The sequence below is a fragment of the Cynocephalus volans genome, chromosome X, assembly GCF_027409185.1.
Source record: "Cynocephalus volans isolate mCynVol1 chromosome X, mCynVol1.pri, whole genome shotgun sequence".
Taxonomy (NCBI): Eukaryota; Metazoa; Chordata; class Mammalia; order Dermoptera; family Cynocephalidae; genus Cynocephalus; species Cynocephalus volans.
In genome coordinates this window covers 66,714,257-66,728,717 of record NC_084478.1, presented here as the reverse complement: position 1 = coordinate 66,728,717, position 14,461 = coordinate 66,714,257, and the positions used below count along the sequence as shown (strand labels likewise).

The 14,461-nt window shown below is 50.2% G+C and overlaps 1 protein-coding gene across 1 annotated transcript in view; it reads right to left on the bottom strand.

Annotated features, from left to right (window-relative positions):
• Positions 1-14,461, bottom strand: part of FGD1 (FYVE, RhoGEF and PH domain containing 1) — a 45,611-nt gene that overhangs the window by 22,323 nt on the left and 8,827 nt on the right. The window contains exons 2-5 of the mRNA XM_063083295.1: positions 6,416-6,589; positions 5,910-6,087; positions 5,344-5,782; positions 3,950-4,039 (exon numbers count right to left, since the gene is read on the bottom strand). Coding sequence (XP_062939365.1) covers positions 3,950-4,039; positions 5,344-5,782; positions 5,910-6,087; positions 6,416-6,589 — 881 coding nt within the window. The remainder of the gene's footprint in view (positions 1-3,949; positions 4,040-5,343; positions 5,783-5,909; positions 6,088-6,415; positions 6,590-14,461) is intronic.

The following is a 14,461-nucleotide window of genomic DNA, read 5'->3' as shown; positions in this document are numbered from 1 at the left end:
TCCCCAATTTCTCTTTGCTAGCCCAACCTCTCTATAACATGAGTAAGGGTCCTCCTGAAGAACCTTTACTCTCCTCACCTCAGCGCCCTTTTCTCAAGCTTCGATAGGCCCTTCTAACAGCCCCTGCACTTCATCTCCCTGATCTAACTAAACCCTTTTTCCTCTATGTTCATGAAAGTACGGGACAAGCTCTGGGCGTTCTAGGACAGAATTATGGCCCCTCCTTTGCCCCCGTAGCATACCTATCAAAACAATTGGACCCCACTGTACAAGGCTGGGCACCCTGTCTAAGAGCCCTGGCAGCGGGGCAGTTACTGCATAAGGCAGCATCCAAATTAACATCTGGGGCACCTCTCACCATTCTCTCACCACATCACCTTAAAGACCTCCTTACCTATAAGGCTCTCCAATCCTTCCCACCTTCCAGAATCCTAACCCTCCTATCCTCGTTTCTGGAAAATCCTGCCCTATCCTTCAATACCTGCCCACCCCTAAACCCGGCTACCCTACTGCCTATACCAGATTCCCCCAACACCCCTTTGCACAGCTGCGTAGAAAGCCTTCAGAATTTCATACCTTACCGATCTTCCATCACTGAGGGGCCCCTGTCTCACGCTGATCTCGCATGGTTCACGGATGGGTCCTCATTCAAGGAAGGAAACACTCATTACGCAGGTTATGCCATAGTCTCCCTTGATTCGGTTATAGAAGCCCAACCTTTACCCAAGGGTACTACCAACCAGCAGGCTGAACTTATCGCTGCCACGCGAGCCTGCGTTCTAGCTGAAGGAAAAACTCTTAACTTATACACTGACTCCAAATATGTCTTTCATATACTTCTCTCTCATGCCGCCACATGGAAAGAACGCGGTCTGCTTAACACCAAGGGTAACACAATCACCAACTCAGCTTTAATCTCCACATTAATTGAGGCATCCCATTTACCTTGTAAATTAGGAGTCATTCATTGCAGATCCCACCAGAGGGACGATTCCCCAATCACTCACGGGAATTGTAAGGCTGACCTCGCCACACGCACTGCGGCAGTGCACCCACAGACACAAAACCAACTTCCCGTTCTTCCATACGGTTTCCAAGGTTCACAGACACCCTCTCAGCCTCAACCGCCTAATGATGATAAGTCCTCTCTCTTTCGCTTGCTCCATGACCTGTTTCACTCTAGCCCCCAAGCTTTATCCCAGTTTTTACAAGCCTTCTTCTCAGTCACCCCATCTGACAAAGCCCTCTTACAAAAAATTTCCTCCTCATGCACAATCTGCCAGTGTACCAATCCTAACACCCCTCTCAAACCTGGGCCATACCCCTCCCACCAGGCCAGAGGTCTCACACCCGCGGCCGACTGGCAAGTCGATTTTACACACATGCCTTCCGTCCGGTGCCTCAAATACCTCTTGGTGTTTGTTGATACCTTTTCAGGATGGGTAGAGGCATTCCCAACATCCAATAAAAAGGCCTCCACCGTAGCCCAGACTCTCCTTTCCCAAATCATCCCACGATTTGGGATGCCCACTTCCATTCAATCTGACAATGGACCTGAATTTACCGCCCAGGTAATACAGAAACTCTCCCAGTCACTCTCTCTCCCCTGGCACTTACATTGCCCTTACCGACCTCAGGCATCCGGAAAGGTAGAGAGAACCAACAGAACCTTAAAGGGCATACTAACTAAATTGTCTCTGGAATTACACCTTGATTGGGTCCGTCTTCTACCTCTCGCTCTACTCAAGACCAGGGCTCTCCCAAAAAGGCCCTCCAATCTTTCCCCTTTTGAAGTCATGTATGGTAGGCCCCTCCTACCCCCGGGGATCACAGCGACTGAAGGAGCCATACCACCCACCATGGCCTTACCCTTGCTCTCCCACCTTCGCACCGAGCTATGGAAGTACCAGGACTGGCTACTTCCAGATCCGTCACTTTCCAAAAATAACCTTTCACTCAGCCCAGGCCAATTAGTATTCTACACTTACCCGGAACCCAAAACCCCCCTAACCCTTAAGTGGGAAGGCCCATGTCCTGTCATCCTTGGCCTTCTCCTGTTCTTTTCATTTCACCCAGGGAGCTTTCAGGCCCCTCTGCTAGCTCCCCAGGGTCACCCATTTACACCTGGCAACAGATCTCTCATGCGACCACTCCTGGCGGCCGTCCCCTTAAACGCTTCCCTTCCTCAACCATTTATACCCACACCGTCGCCCCACCAGGCTCTTTCTTCTGGTGCAATGGAACCCTCTCTACCTCCATCCTGTCCAATCTTACTGTCCCATGCCTTCTTGTCACCATCGTCCCTCAACTCACTCTGTATACCAGTTCAGAACTGTTCTATCTTCTTCATCCCCCCTCAAGGCCAAAAAGGGCCGCCTTCCTCCCGATCATGGTCGGTATTTCCCTAACAACATCAGCGGTCGGAGCTGGCCTGTCAGGAGGATGCTTAGGACACAGTTTATGGGCGGTCGAAGACATAAATGCTAAACTTGAAGGGGCTCTGACCTCCACTGCCGAATCTCTTTCCTCTCTGCAGAGACAAATTACCTCTTTAGCTCAGGTCACCCTCCAAAACCGTAGAGCACTAGACCTCCTCACCGCAGAAAAAGGAGGTACTTGCATCTTCCTTGGGGAAGAATGCTGTTATTATATCAATGAATCTGGTCTAGAAACAAACATCATCAAACTCACCGACTTAGCTTCTAGCCTACGAACCACATCCAGTTCTAACCCCTTTTCCTCCTTTATCTTAAGTCCCATCCTAACTTGGATTTGGCCCATTTTGGGACCTCTAATCATTATCCTCATAACCTGCCTTTTCTTGCCCTGCATCATTAGGTTTCTTCAAACCCAAGTGGGAAAAATCTCTAATCAGGCCTTTAACCAGCTTTTGCTTAGAAACTACCAGCTTCTAGGTACCGATGAACCCCCCGCCTCATCTCGTGAGCACCTCAGCCGATGCTGAAGAGACACCACCTTACAGAGGAAACGCATTCCTACACGCCCTCGCCACCGAAGCCTGGCTGCTCCCTCCAGTCTCCAACTACGAACAATGGAACTGGTGCATATTCGATTTATGGCTTCAAGGAACGTTTATGGACTTTTCCCCTTTTGAAATTACTTGTTTCTCCACCCTCCTTTGGGGTTTCATAATGGGTATTTATGTACCTTCCTCCCTTTGCCCCCCCCCCAACGCCCCAGTTCAGCAGGAAGTAGCTCGATGACTTCAACGTCCCCTTTCCTAAAACAAGAAAAAGGGAGGAATGTAAGAACCCAAATGCCCCAAGGGATCACACCCTGATCACATAAGTCCTTCTCGGCCACACCCCATCACGGCACTGGTTGCCCTTCTCTTCCTACTCTCCTTCCCTCCAGCGCGAATGGCACACCAATCAGCTCACCCCAAGCCCCATGCGGTATGCTAAGTAGGGATTGTATTTTAAGCCAATCAGCCTTCCCTAAAAGCCCTATATATATGTGTGTGTGCCGCCTAATAAACGAGCTCTCTCCGGTGGATCGTCAACTGGTGTCGACTCATCCTTTCACCTACTATGTGCCAGGCACTGTCTTAGAGGCTGGGATAGAGCAGTGAACAAAGCAGAAAAACTCCCCACTTTAAGGGATTCTAGTAGATTTGGGGTTAGGAATAGGCCTAGGATTAGAATGAGGTTCACAGCCATGGATAAATTCAGAGTCAGCATTAGTGTCAGAGTAGCAGACAGGGCTGGTGTACTTGCCCAGGGTTAGGAGTGATGGTTAGTAGGAGCATCAAGTTTGGGGTCATACTCAGAGCTGGTTTCAGAGACAAGTTGGCTTTGAGGTCAGAGAGGGGTCTTGCTACCTCTAGATTCCGGCCCCCATGGTGGGATTGGGCTCAGGCCCTAACACTTCCTCCTTGGAACCCACCTACCAGGTCCTGGAACTCCAGGACCCCTGAAGTGCCACTCACCTGATCCAAGAGATGGAGCCTGGAAACGTAGGCCTTCTCAGTTTGCAGGAGCTCATTGGCAATGTGGAACACCTTCTGCTGCACAGTCAACTGGAAAGGAGAAGAGGTGAGCCCTGATCCATCATCCTCTACTCTAACCCTCACCCAAGGCCCCAGAATTCTTAGAACAGCTCACATACTACTCTAAGCCTAATGCCACCCCCATCTCTAGATCCATAAGCTCCCCAGCTACATCCCCGCCTCCCCAGTCTGTCATAAAGCCCATCTCCCAATTCTGATGACATGTACTCCCTCACTCAGCCACTCATTCACCCATTCAGCTGCTCTCTCTATTCATACAGCATAGTGTAGTGCTTAATCATATGGGCTAGGAAGTCAGACATCCTGGGTTCAAATCCTAGCCCAGCCACTCACTAGCTTGCTTAAGTTGATTAAATGCTTTGTATTTAAGACTTGTCATTTATAAATACAGATAATAATAGGACTAAAGTCCATCTGTAATGGAGACAATTAAATGATTTAGTATAAATAAAACATAGCAGACTACAGATCAGGTAGTCTATAAATGCTAGTTATTATTTATTCACCCACTCAGTTCACTCTCAGCAAAGGCTTGCTGAGTACCTGGGGGTGTGAGAGAAACACAAATGTATAAAAATATATACAACTCATTGTCTGTTGGCCCAGTTTCCTATTAGTTAGACACATATTAATCTGCTGAGTATCTGCCATCCCAGCAATCCCTGGACTCAGCCCTCACACTTGAGCTTGGTCCTGGTGGAGCAGGTATTCTGGCTGAGACCTAACTCAAATGTGAAGACACCTTCTGAAGAAATGTTAGGCTGTCAGGGCACAGAAAGGGGTCCCTGCTATCTTGAGCCTTCATAACCCAGCCTCTAGTCCCTGTGGGGCTCTAGCTCTTGTGCCCAATCTCTGGCTGTCGGAAAGTCTCTCTGGATGTGAGAGGCTTTCCATTTTACAAATAAGGAAAATGAGGCTTGTGGTGGGGGAGCAGAGAGGGAAGAGACTTGCCCATGTCACACAGCTACTGAGTCATAGAATTTAGCTGGAACAGGACATTAAGGATCTCCAACCAGGAAGCCTATCTTCAAGAAGGAAAAACTGAGGTTTAGCTAGTGGTTCTCTGATGAGGATAGAACAACTTTCTTAGTGGGCATTTGGAACTGTGCATGGTCATATTGCTAGTCACAGTGATTGGGGGAAAGAGCAGGGGTTTGCTATTGGTACTTACTACCAGGAGACCAGGGAAGCTAAATTTGAAAATGGAAACAATGCCCTATATTTCGAGAAATACTGAGATGGGGAAGAACCAAGCATAAAAGCCAGGCTCCTGGTTTCTCCACACAGTCCTCTTGGTGCACATGGGTTAGTACCTCCATCGACTCCTGTCTCTCCACTGGGGGAACTGGGATTTCTCTGTCCTTCTCCTCATCCTCCTCGTCGTCCTCCTCCTCCAGGTCACTGTCAACCTCCTGGGAGCCAGGCCGGTGGGGGTCGGCCAAAGCAACAGGCACACTGGCCAGGACAGAGGGCCCAGGGCAGAGGCTGTGGCTGGGGGGCCCATCATCACTGACGAAGCAGGTCTCCTCGCTGTTGGATGGTGAGCTGATGCTGTCAATGCCACTGTCCCGGTTGGGCATCTTCTCTCCATCCTGGGGCCCAGGAGCCAGCAGGAACAGGCAGCGGGAGGCCTCTCCCTCGGAGAGCTGGGGCACTGGTGGCTGCGGGGGTAGCTGTGGCAACATGGCTGGCTCTGGGGGACCTGGGCTGGGGCCAGGGGCTGGCCTATCCGAGGTGACAATCACAGGCTCTCTGAGGTGGGTGGCAGACACACATGGAGGCAGGATATGAGCTTGACTGAGAGGTCTCTCCTATGACTATCCCTTCCTGTCCCAGGTCCACCCTTCCCCACCCCTGGTCCTCCAGGGACCAGACTCACCTTTCAAACTTCTCAATCAGTGAGGATACTGCTGCAGAACTGGGGCTGGCCTCTGCCCTGGGGGCCAGGCCCTTGGCCACTCGGGGGTCTGCTGGCAGCGGGCGTGATGGTGGAGGGGGGATAGGCTCAGATGGGGGGTGCACCCGGGGCATCTGCAAGTAGCTGGGCTTTGGCGGGACTGGAGAACAGATAGGGAAGAGACAGCGAGAAGACCCCAATGAGCTGGGTTTGGAGGTGGCTGTCATAGCCAGACCATACCCTCCTCCATAAACCCCAGTCTGTACCTTTGCCTGAAGTAGGCATAGAGCAGGCCTGAAGTGAGATCCCAGTATGCATACATTAGCCTCAGGCCACCACCCTCTGCCAGATGGGTAGGTAGCACTGCCCTTGAGACTGTGTGCCTCCTTGTCCTTCCAACAAGCCCACTCTTCTGCCACTGGCTAACTTCTCCCCTCCTCTGTCCCCTCTTCTGGGCCATTTCTCTGTTGCTTTCTGGAACCACTTACCCTGCGGCTTTGGCCCTGGTGCCCGCTTCAGTGGTGAAGGACGCTGGCTGGGGGTTTCGGTTGGGGGGCCTGGGTCTGAGCGAAGCCTCTGGGGGCCTTCTGGATGAGGCTCAAGGTTCTGGCCAGGGTCAAGGGACAAACTTTTAACCAGGATCCGGTTTCCCTGGTGCAGCCCTGCAGAAAGGGAGAAACTGGGTGTGAAGCAACCAATTTTACCAAAAAGGAGACTGGGGAGTTGCATGTCTTAGCAGGTATCTGAGGTGTTGGGTTGACTTGGGCCCCTTTCCTGGCCACACCACTTTTCTGGTAAGCCCCTACCCCAGCCCTCAGGAGCCAGGCCCAGGGCTAGGGCTGGCTGTTGTCATCAACAGATAAGAGTTCTGGGCCGGCCCGTGGCTCACTCGGGAGAGTGCGGTGCTGATAACACCAAGGCCCCGGGTTCGGATCCCATATACGGATGGCCGGTTCGCTCACTGGCTGAGCGTGGTGCTGACAACACCAAGTCAAGGGTTAAGATCCCCTTACCGGTCATCTTTTAAAAAAAAAAAAAAAAAAACAGAAACAGATAAGAGCTCTTTGTGATTAGTGCACTGATTCCATGAATGTCAGCAGGCATTATTACTAGATAGTTTAACCAGACTGGGGTGAGAGTGAGCACCCTAAAGTTTGTGTACGTGTTTGCAATCCTTATTTATGCAAGCAGGCCATGGGTCTGCTGAGCATAAACCATTCTTCATCCTTTTTTTTTAAGACTCTGAGGATATCTGAACTTTCTTGTCTACAATTTTGTACAGCTGGGCATGCTTAAAAATGATGAAGTTGTATTTCATGAGCAAAAGTTTTGCTTCTTAAATCCCAGCTTCTCACCAATGTGTACCACTCTCCTCTACTTCCACATCCATCTTCCCCCATGCACTGTTCCCCCACCCCCCTCAAACACACCCAGCATCCAGAGTTCAGGTCACAGGAACTTTAAAACAGCAATCAGAAAGTTCAGAAAAAGGGGAGGCCTTTTTGTACTATCCCTCTTCCCTCACTGTAGGTCCCCTCAACCCACCTCTGTTTTTGGCCCTGGAGATGATAGTCACACCTACTAGAGAAGATCTGTTCGGTCTGGGAGGCAGTGGGGGACCCCCCCAGGGATGACATGTCCCAAGAGAAGGAGTGTGGGGCTTGTGTGGTCCTGGCTGGGCAGGGGGCTGTGGGAATTCCTCAGTTGATATAAAAAGTCAGGTGGGGCCAGAGAGGAGAGGGAAAAGCCTTGGATGCCAGGCTGAGGAGCCAGATGTCCATCCTGTGGCAGAAGGGAGCCATGAAAAGCCCTGTGTAGGCAGAGATACAGGCAAACAGGCATGAGGACAAGAGAGTGAGGGGTACTCAAGAGCTCCCAGAGGTGCCAATGGCACATGGTGTCAGTTACATTGTGCCACAGCCACATGGCCTTTTACTCACAGCCACAAATGGTCTGTTACCCTGTGTCACGCAGTCTCATAAATGACTAGTCACAAATGTGCTCACTCAGGAACAAAAATACGTGGCGCTTTTTACACTGTTTCACATAACTGTGGGGTCACACAAGGTCACACTTGCAGTCCTAACCTCACTATGATTACACATGGTCATGCACAGTCACACAATGGCAATTCTACCACCTCACATAGCCTCACACAAAAATAGTCCAAACACATACCATCGTATACCCAGTTATACACCCCTTAAACATGGTTCCACTGAGTCACAAAGATATACATTGTCATTTACATTGTGTCTCACAATTGCAGGGCCATAGTGTGTCATATACACCATAATATGCCTTTGCACACCTACAAACATGGTTACACACAGACAAAGACTATAGCCACAAAAGGTCAATTATACCATGTCAGACACAACCTCACACAATGGCAAAATAGCATAGAGTTATACACTACTACAAACTCAGAAACACAGACACACAATTACAGACACATGGCATTATGTAGCACACTCATGAAACATGTCCATGGTGTCCCTGGTGTGGTCTTAGCCATGGGCTCAGGGATACATACACATGGGACACTTGCCTCCTCCTGGTCTAAACAGTCACAGTGTCACATGTGGCCTTTGATGCGAAATCATATGGCTGGGACACACACAGAGACATCCGTGCCCTCCCTTACAGGGTCACACAGGCAGAGTCATAGGGGATTTTAGGTCTCTCAGTCCTGGAAGGAAGGAGTAGCCCAACCCACAAGATTCCAGCAGCTTCCCTGTACCCCTGACCCCACCCTGGCTACAGCCCAGCCAGGCAGGCACCAGGGGACTCAGGCCAGGAGCCTTTCCCAGGCCTGAGAGAACATGGTACCCCAGGCCCCAGACACAGCACCCCTCCCCCACCCCGTACCTTACTTTGGGTGTAATTTCCTCACTTCCCTTCCTACCTGAGCAGGCAGGGCCCAGCCAGGACGAAGGAGGTGTTCCTCTTGGCTCAGCTGGGCTGCTTACTCTGCCCTGCTCAGCACATCCTGGCCTGGTCCTGCCCTGTCCTCCCGCTAGGCGTGGGGTTGAGGAGGATGAATCACATGGAGGGGGAGGGCGGCACAGGTAGAGTCATAGTTGGAGAAACAGATGGCCAGAGAAAGTGAAAGATGCAGAGAGCGGCTGACAGGGTCAGAGATCCAGTGAGAAAAGCCAGGCACACTGCCATGCAGAGTACCCCTCTCCCCCCAGATATACACACAGAGGCACCAGGGTCTCAGGGGCCCCTTGTCTGTCTCCTTGGGCCTAGAGGAGCCCACCTGGCCCTGTCTTGGCACCTCAAAGTAGGGAGAACCCCTGGGCAGGCCCTCCCTGCCCCATCTGCAGCAGGACAGCAGGGCCCCTGGCTGGGTCTTCCCTCCCTCTGCTCCACTGCTGGCCTCGGGGTGGGGTGACCATACTACCCTCCATGGCCCTGTCCTGGCCCATCCTATGCTCCCTCCTCACCCACCTCACCTGGGAACCCACACATGGGCCTGCCTCTCCATTCTCTCTACCTCCTTGCAGGCAGTCCTGCAGAATAGGGAGCTGAATGAAATTCAAAGATTCTGGGACACCCTGGAGTACCAGCTGAGAGGGGCAGGGATTGTCAGCCCAGTTTCTAGTGAAGAGATAAAGGCAGAGAGAGGGGCAGGGACTTGCCGAAGGTCACACAGCAAGTCAATGGCAGACTTTAGCACAGACTGGTCCTGGACTGGACTCCTTTCTTAACCCTGCTGTCTGAGGGCAAGGTGGAAAAGAGGGGAACCAGGAGGGGCAGGGGTGGACTGCAGTGCTTCAGAAAGTCACAAGATGCAGTGAGGCTAGTGAAAGCCTCAGTCCCGCCAACAGGGAGATGAATAACAGGGTTCCGGTTCAGGAGGCTAGGCCTGGCCAAGAACCAGGCTGGGTTTCACTGAGGAGAAAAGGTTCAAGATCCCTCCCTCTCCTGTTTCAGCACTCCCCCCCGCACTTGTCTCTCTGCCTACATTTCTGTCTCCTCCTAGGTTGTCCCTCAGTGGTTCCCTTGGCCCAGGTCTTGCTCCCCCCAGGTGGTTGGATGAACCTTCTTACAGTCCAGCTCAGATCATGCCACATACCTGCAAAAGAACATTCTGTAACTCCCCACTGCCCATGGGAAAATAGGAACTTCTCAGCTAGGCCTCTGTGGCCCCTCAGGACACTGCTGAACTCTCTGGCATTCCTCAGCTTAGTTTGGTTCCCCAAATATTTCTCAGCCTGGTAGACTCTGTGCTGGAGGATGAGAAAATCCCATCCCTGCCCTTGAGGAGCTCCCAGGGTAGAGTCTCCCTCCCCCTTCCCAGAAACCATAGCCCTTCCCACTGCCCCATCCTATTCCTACCCAGCTAGATCCTGCATTGGTTTTCACCAGCCCATTTTTCTGGTGGTTGATAATCCAGAACATTCCCTCTCATACACATACTCACACCCACACCTACACACCTGACAAGACCTTCCACCAGCACTGTCCCCTGCACCACTGGGTTTATCAGAGTACCCAATGCCCATTAGAGCAGAGGCCACAAAGGAGCCCCCCTCACACACCTAAAGTAATACCACCAAATCTTACAGCACTTTGTGAAAATGTACCCAGCCACACACCAACTGTGCACAGCCTTCAAAGACCCTAGAGAGAACTACAGAACTGTTCACCTGTCCATGTGCAATGTTCTCGGCACAATGTGTTCACACACAATCACCACCGTCACTCAGACATCTCTTGTTGACGATGAGTAGCATACCCTGGGCACCCCAGGAGTGCTTGAGCACTGCCCCAGCCCTGCTGTGAGGGTGGGGTGCAGAGCGCACCTTCCCCACCCTCTCCAGGCTGGAAGGGTAATCCCTTATCCTCAGGGAGCTCCCAATCTCAAAGGCAAGAGACTCTTATTCAGGATAAGAGTCTCCTAAGTGGTGGCTCAGGAAGTAAAAGGGGGTCAGACTGTTGGGACTGGGGAAGCACAGGGGAGGGAGAGGTCAGGAACAGGATGGCCAGATAAAATACAAGATGCCCAGTTAAATTTGAATTTCAGATAAATAATGAATAATTTTTTAGTATAAGCACGTCTCACGCATACTTACGCCAAAAATTTATTATGCTATGCTAAAAAATTACTTGTAAGTCTGAAATTCAAGTAATCATACTGTTTGGGCTAATTCTGACAGCCCCAGTCAGGGACAGCTTCTGAGTAAATGAGGCAGAGCCATGCCTCCCAGACAGCATGGGAACCTCAGGCTCTTGTCCTCTTAAGCCTCAGGCAAGCTAGAGGCTCTACACAATTTCCCCTGCAATGGGCACCAGAATGCTCATGACAGTGACATTATTTCAAGGATAACCTTAAATCTGGTTTTATTTATTAAAAAACAGAGTCAATAATTTAAAAACCATGTTACTTGACTATTCCAACAAGGGTGGTGTCATCATGATCACTGATTAAGGTGTTGCAGCACCTGAATTAGGAACAAGTGGCTTAGGTATCACACAGACCTCAGTTTATATCCCAACAGCACATTTACTAGCTGTGTGGCCCTGGGCAAACCTCCCCATCTATCTGAAACTCAGTTTCCTTGTCTGGAAAATAGGATAATAACAGCAGTCCTCTGGTTTGGGGGAGTCAATGAGACAAAGAAAGGAAAGAGCATAGTGTCCCTCGACACACACACACACAAACACACACACACACACACAGAACGATGTGGGTTAAACTTGAAAACCAGCAGAAACACACATACACAAAGTCACAAAACTATACACACAGATACATAAAGCCACAGGCCGCAGGCTGCAACTCAACATAAAGCCACTGAGAAACACAAGCCAACACAGCCAGAGATGGGCACAGAATCGAGCCCCTCACCACGACAGCTCTGCAGATCAGAGTGGGATTCCTATTAGGGGCAGCAGGGCAGTGAAAAGATGCCCTGTCCCTGCCGCCCCCATTCAAATTCAATTCCAAATACAAACCAGACAAAACTGTAAAATATGTCAAGAAATGTAGCTGAGTTGTGAATTTGTCCATGACAACTTATTGTTGTTGAAATAGCAAAGTCATTCCAAAAACTGTTTCTGGTTTTACTGCATGCCACTGCTTGGCAGCCCTGAGCACATGCTTCCAGGTTTACTGGCAGAGCAGATCCAGCCTCCAGTTGAGGCACAAGGACTCTTCCTCTTGCCCATTAACCACTGGAACCAGACCCTTCTCCCTCACATCTTTCTGGGAATTTCAGCTGCCAGCTTTTCCCCCTCCCTGGCCAGCAGCATCCCCTCTCCCTTCTCCCAGCTGTAATCTTGGCTTAATCTCAAGACAGCTACTAGGGCCTCAGATTGGATCTTGGCCATCAGCTCCCTGGTGACCTGGGACAAATGGCTTTATAGCTCTGGACCTCATTTTTCCTGTTTGCAAAATGGGAAGAATATGTGTCTGCTGCTCCTTGTGAGGATCAGTGAGATGCTAGCCAGCCCTAGCACTCAGCCCTCCGGACAGCTGATGCAAACTTCTCCCTCCAGCCCCCCAAATCTCTGGCTTTCCTGGCTGAGAGGTAGGCCCCAGGGACAACTGGAATTCCTGGGGGTGGGGTAGGGTGGGGAAAGGGAACAGAGGGAGTTGAGAAGAAAGAACAGCAAAAAAGACAGTGCCTTTTGGGAAGCCAGCTCTGTGAGGGGAAGGAGAGTCCCTCAGCTTGAGAAAAAAGCAGGGGATAAAGGCATAACTGCCCCACCTCTTCCCACCTGCCCCTTGAATGTGAGCCCCAGGCCAGCTGCCCCACTCCACCTTCAAGGCCAGACTGCACCCAGGCCTTGCTTGGCCTGGCAGATGTTCTCTCTGAAAGTTCAAACACAAAGCTCTCTCAAGTGTGAAACATGCAGGAGGAGCTGTTTATAGGAATCCTCTGGGTAGTTCAGAGGTTCCTTCCCTGAAGTCTACTTATCTTCTGAACCTAAGGACTCTGCAGAAAAATGGAGGCACCTTCTATAGAGTGGGAGCTCTTTTGGAAAGTGAGAGCCATTTTGGCAAGTAAGGAGCTTCCTAAAGAGTGTTCCCTCCTGCAAAATGGAGAAACTTTCTATAAAATGGAGGTCTCCTTGATAAAAAAATAAGGCCCTTTCTGTGAAGAGAAGAAGTTTCTGCAAAATAGAGGAGTCTTCTTCAAAGTGAGGAGAGTTCTATAAAGACCCTTTTGTAAAATGGATGACCTGTCTATAAATAAAGAACTCTGACGAAACAGAAGTCTTGTCTGTAAAATGGAAGAACTCTTTTTTGTGAAGTGAGACCCCTTCTATAAAGCAAAGGACATTTCTGTAAAGTGTGGATCTGTGTGTAAAGTGAGGAACTTTCTGTAGAACACAGTGTAAGGCAATAGGGAATGGTGGGGACTAGGGTAAACTGGAGACCACATGCCTCACCTAAAGTAGAGACAGCAGCCCCTCCCTCCATCCAGTTGTGACCTTGCAGTAATGGGGCCCTGTATTATCAGATCTTCCAATATTTCAAGAGAATACAGAAATCTAGATTTTTATGTGAAATCCCCTAATTTTAAACACAGGGAGCAGGCCAAATTGTGGGCCAAATTCAACTTGTGGGCCATCACATTGTAATAACTGTCCTTAGGGCTTCTTCTGCTTCTGCTGTTTACCTCATGCCCTATCTGCATGCTCTGACCCTTGGGCAGCAGCCTTGGAAGTCTCCTCTCTCACCCCATGGAACGGCTCAGTTTCTGCTGGGCCTGAGCAGGCTCAGGATCTGGCTCATGCAATAGTTTTCAGGAGTTCCCTGAACTGGAATCTGCCTTCTGTCTGGTTCAGTTCACCTTCTGTCCTGCGCAGGATGCCCCTCTACAAATTTGGCCTGCTCACTGTTTTTAAAATTAGGGGATTTCACATAAAAAGCTGGATTTCTGGATTCTACTCTCTGGAACTCAAGCTGTTCACTTTTTTAGTAGAGGATATAAGGTATGGGGATTCGACTGTTTGTTGAACACCTACTGTGGGCCAGGTGTTGTGCTGATGCTTTCCTGTAAGGCATTCTCCTAACAACCCTGTGAACTATTAGCTCCATTTTACAGATAAGAAAACTGAGGTACGGAGAAGCAAAATAACTTGCCTGAGAATACACAGCTACAAGTGGTTGACCTGGGACTGGATCCCAAGTGTGTCTGTGTCCAGAGTCATAGAGCACATCTTCAGTGAATGTTTGCTGAGTTGGGAAAGAAATCACATTTGGAGAGGGGAGGAGAGAAGACTTTCTAAAAGAGGTGGTTTTTAGTTGAGCTCTTCAGGATGAGGTGTGTTTTCTTTCAGGTATAGATGGACAAGGGAAGAAAAGTGGACAAAAGTGTGGATACTGAGGAGGGGGTATGGGTGAAGCATGTGTTTGAAGGACAGAGAGTCTTGGGTTTGCAAGAAGGCTCCAGAACAGAAAAAAAGGGATAAGAAAGGCTCAGGCAGGCAGGCACACACCCCCCACCCTTTCACCACACATAGACCACCAACCACCACCACCAAGACACAGACCAAAAGGGAGCACACAAAGA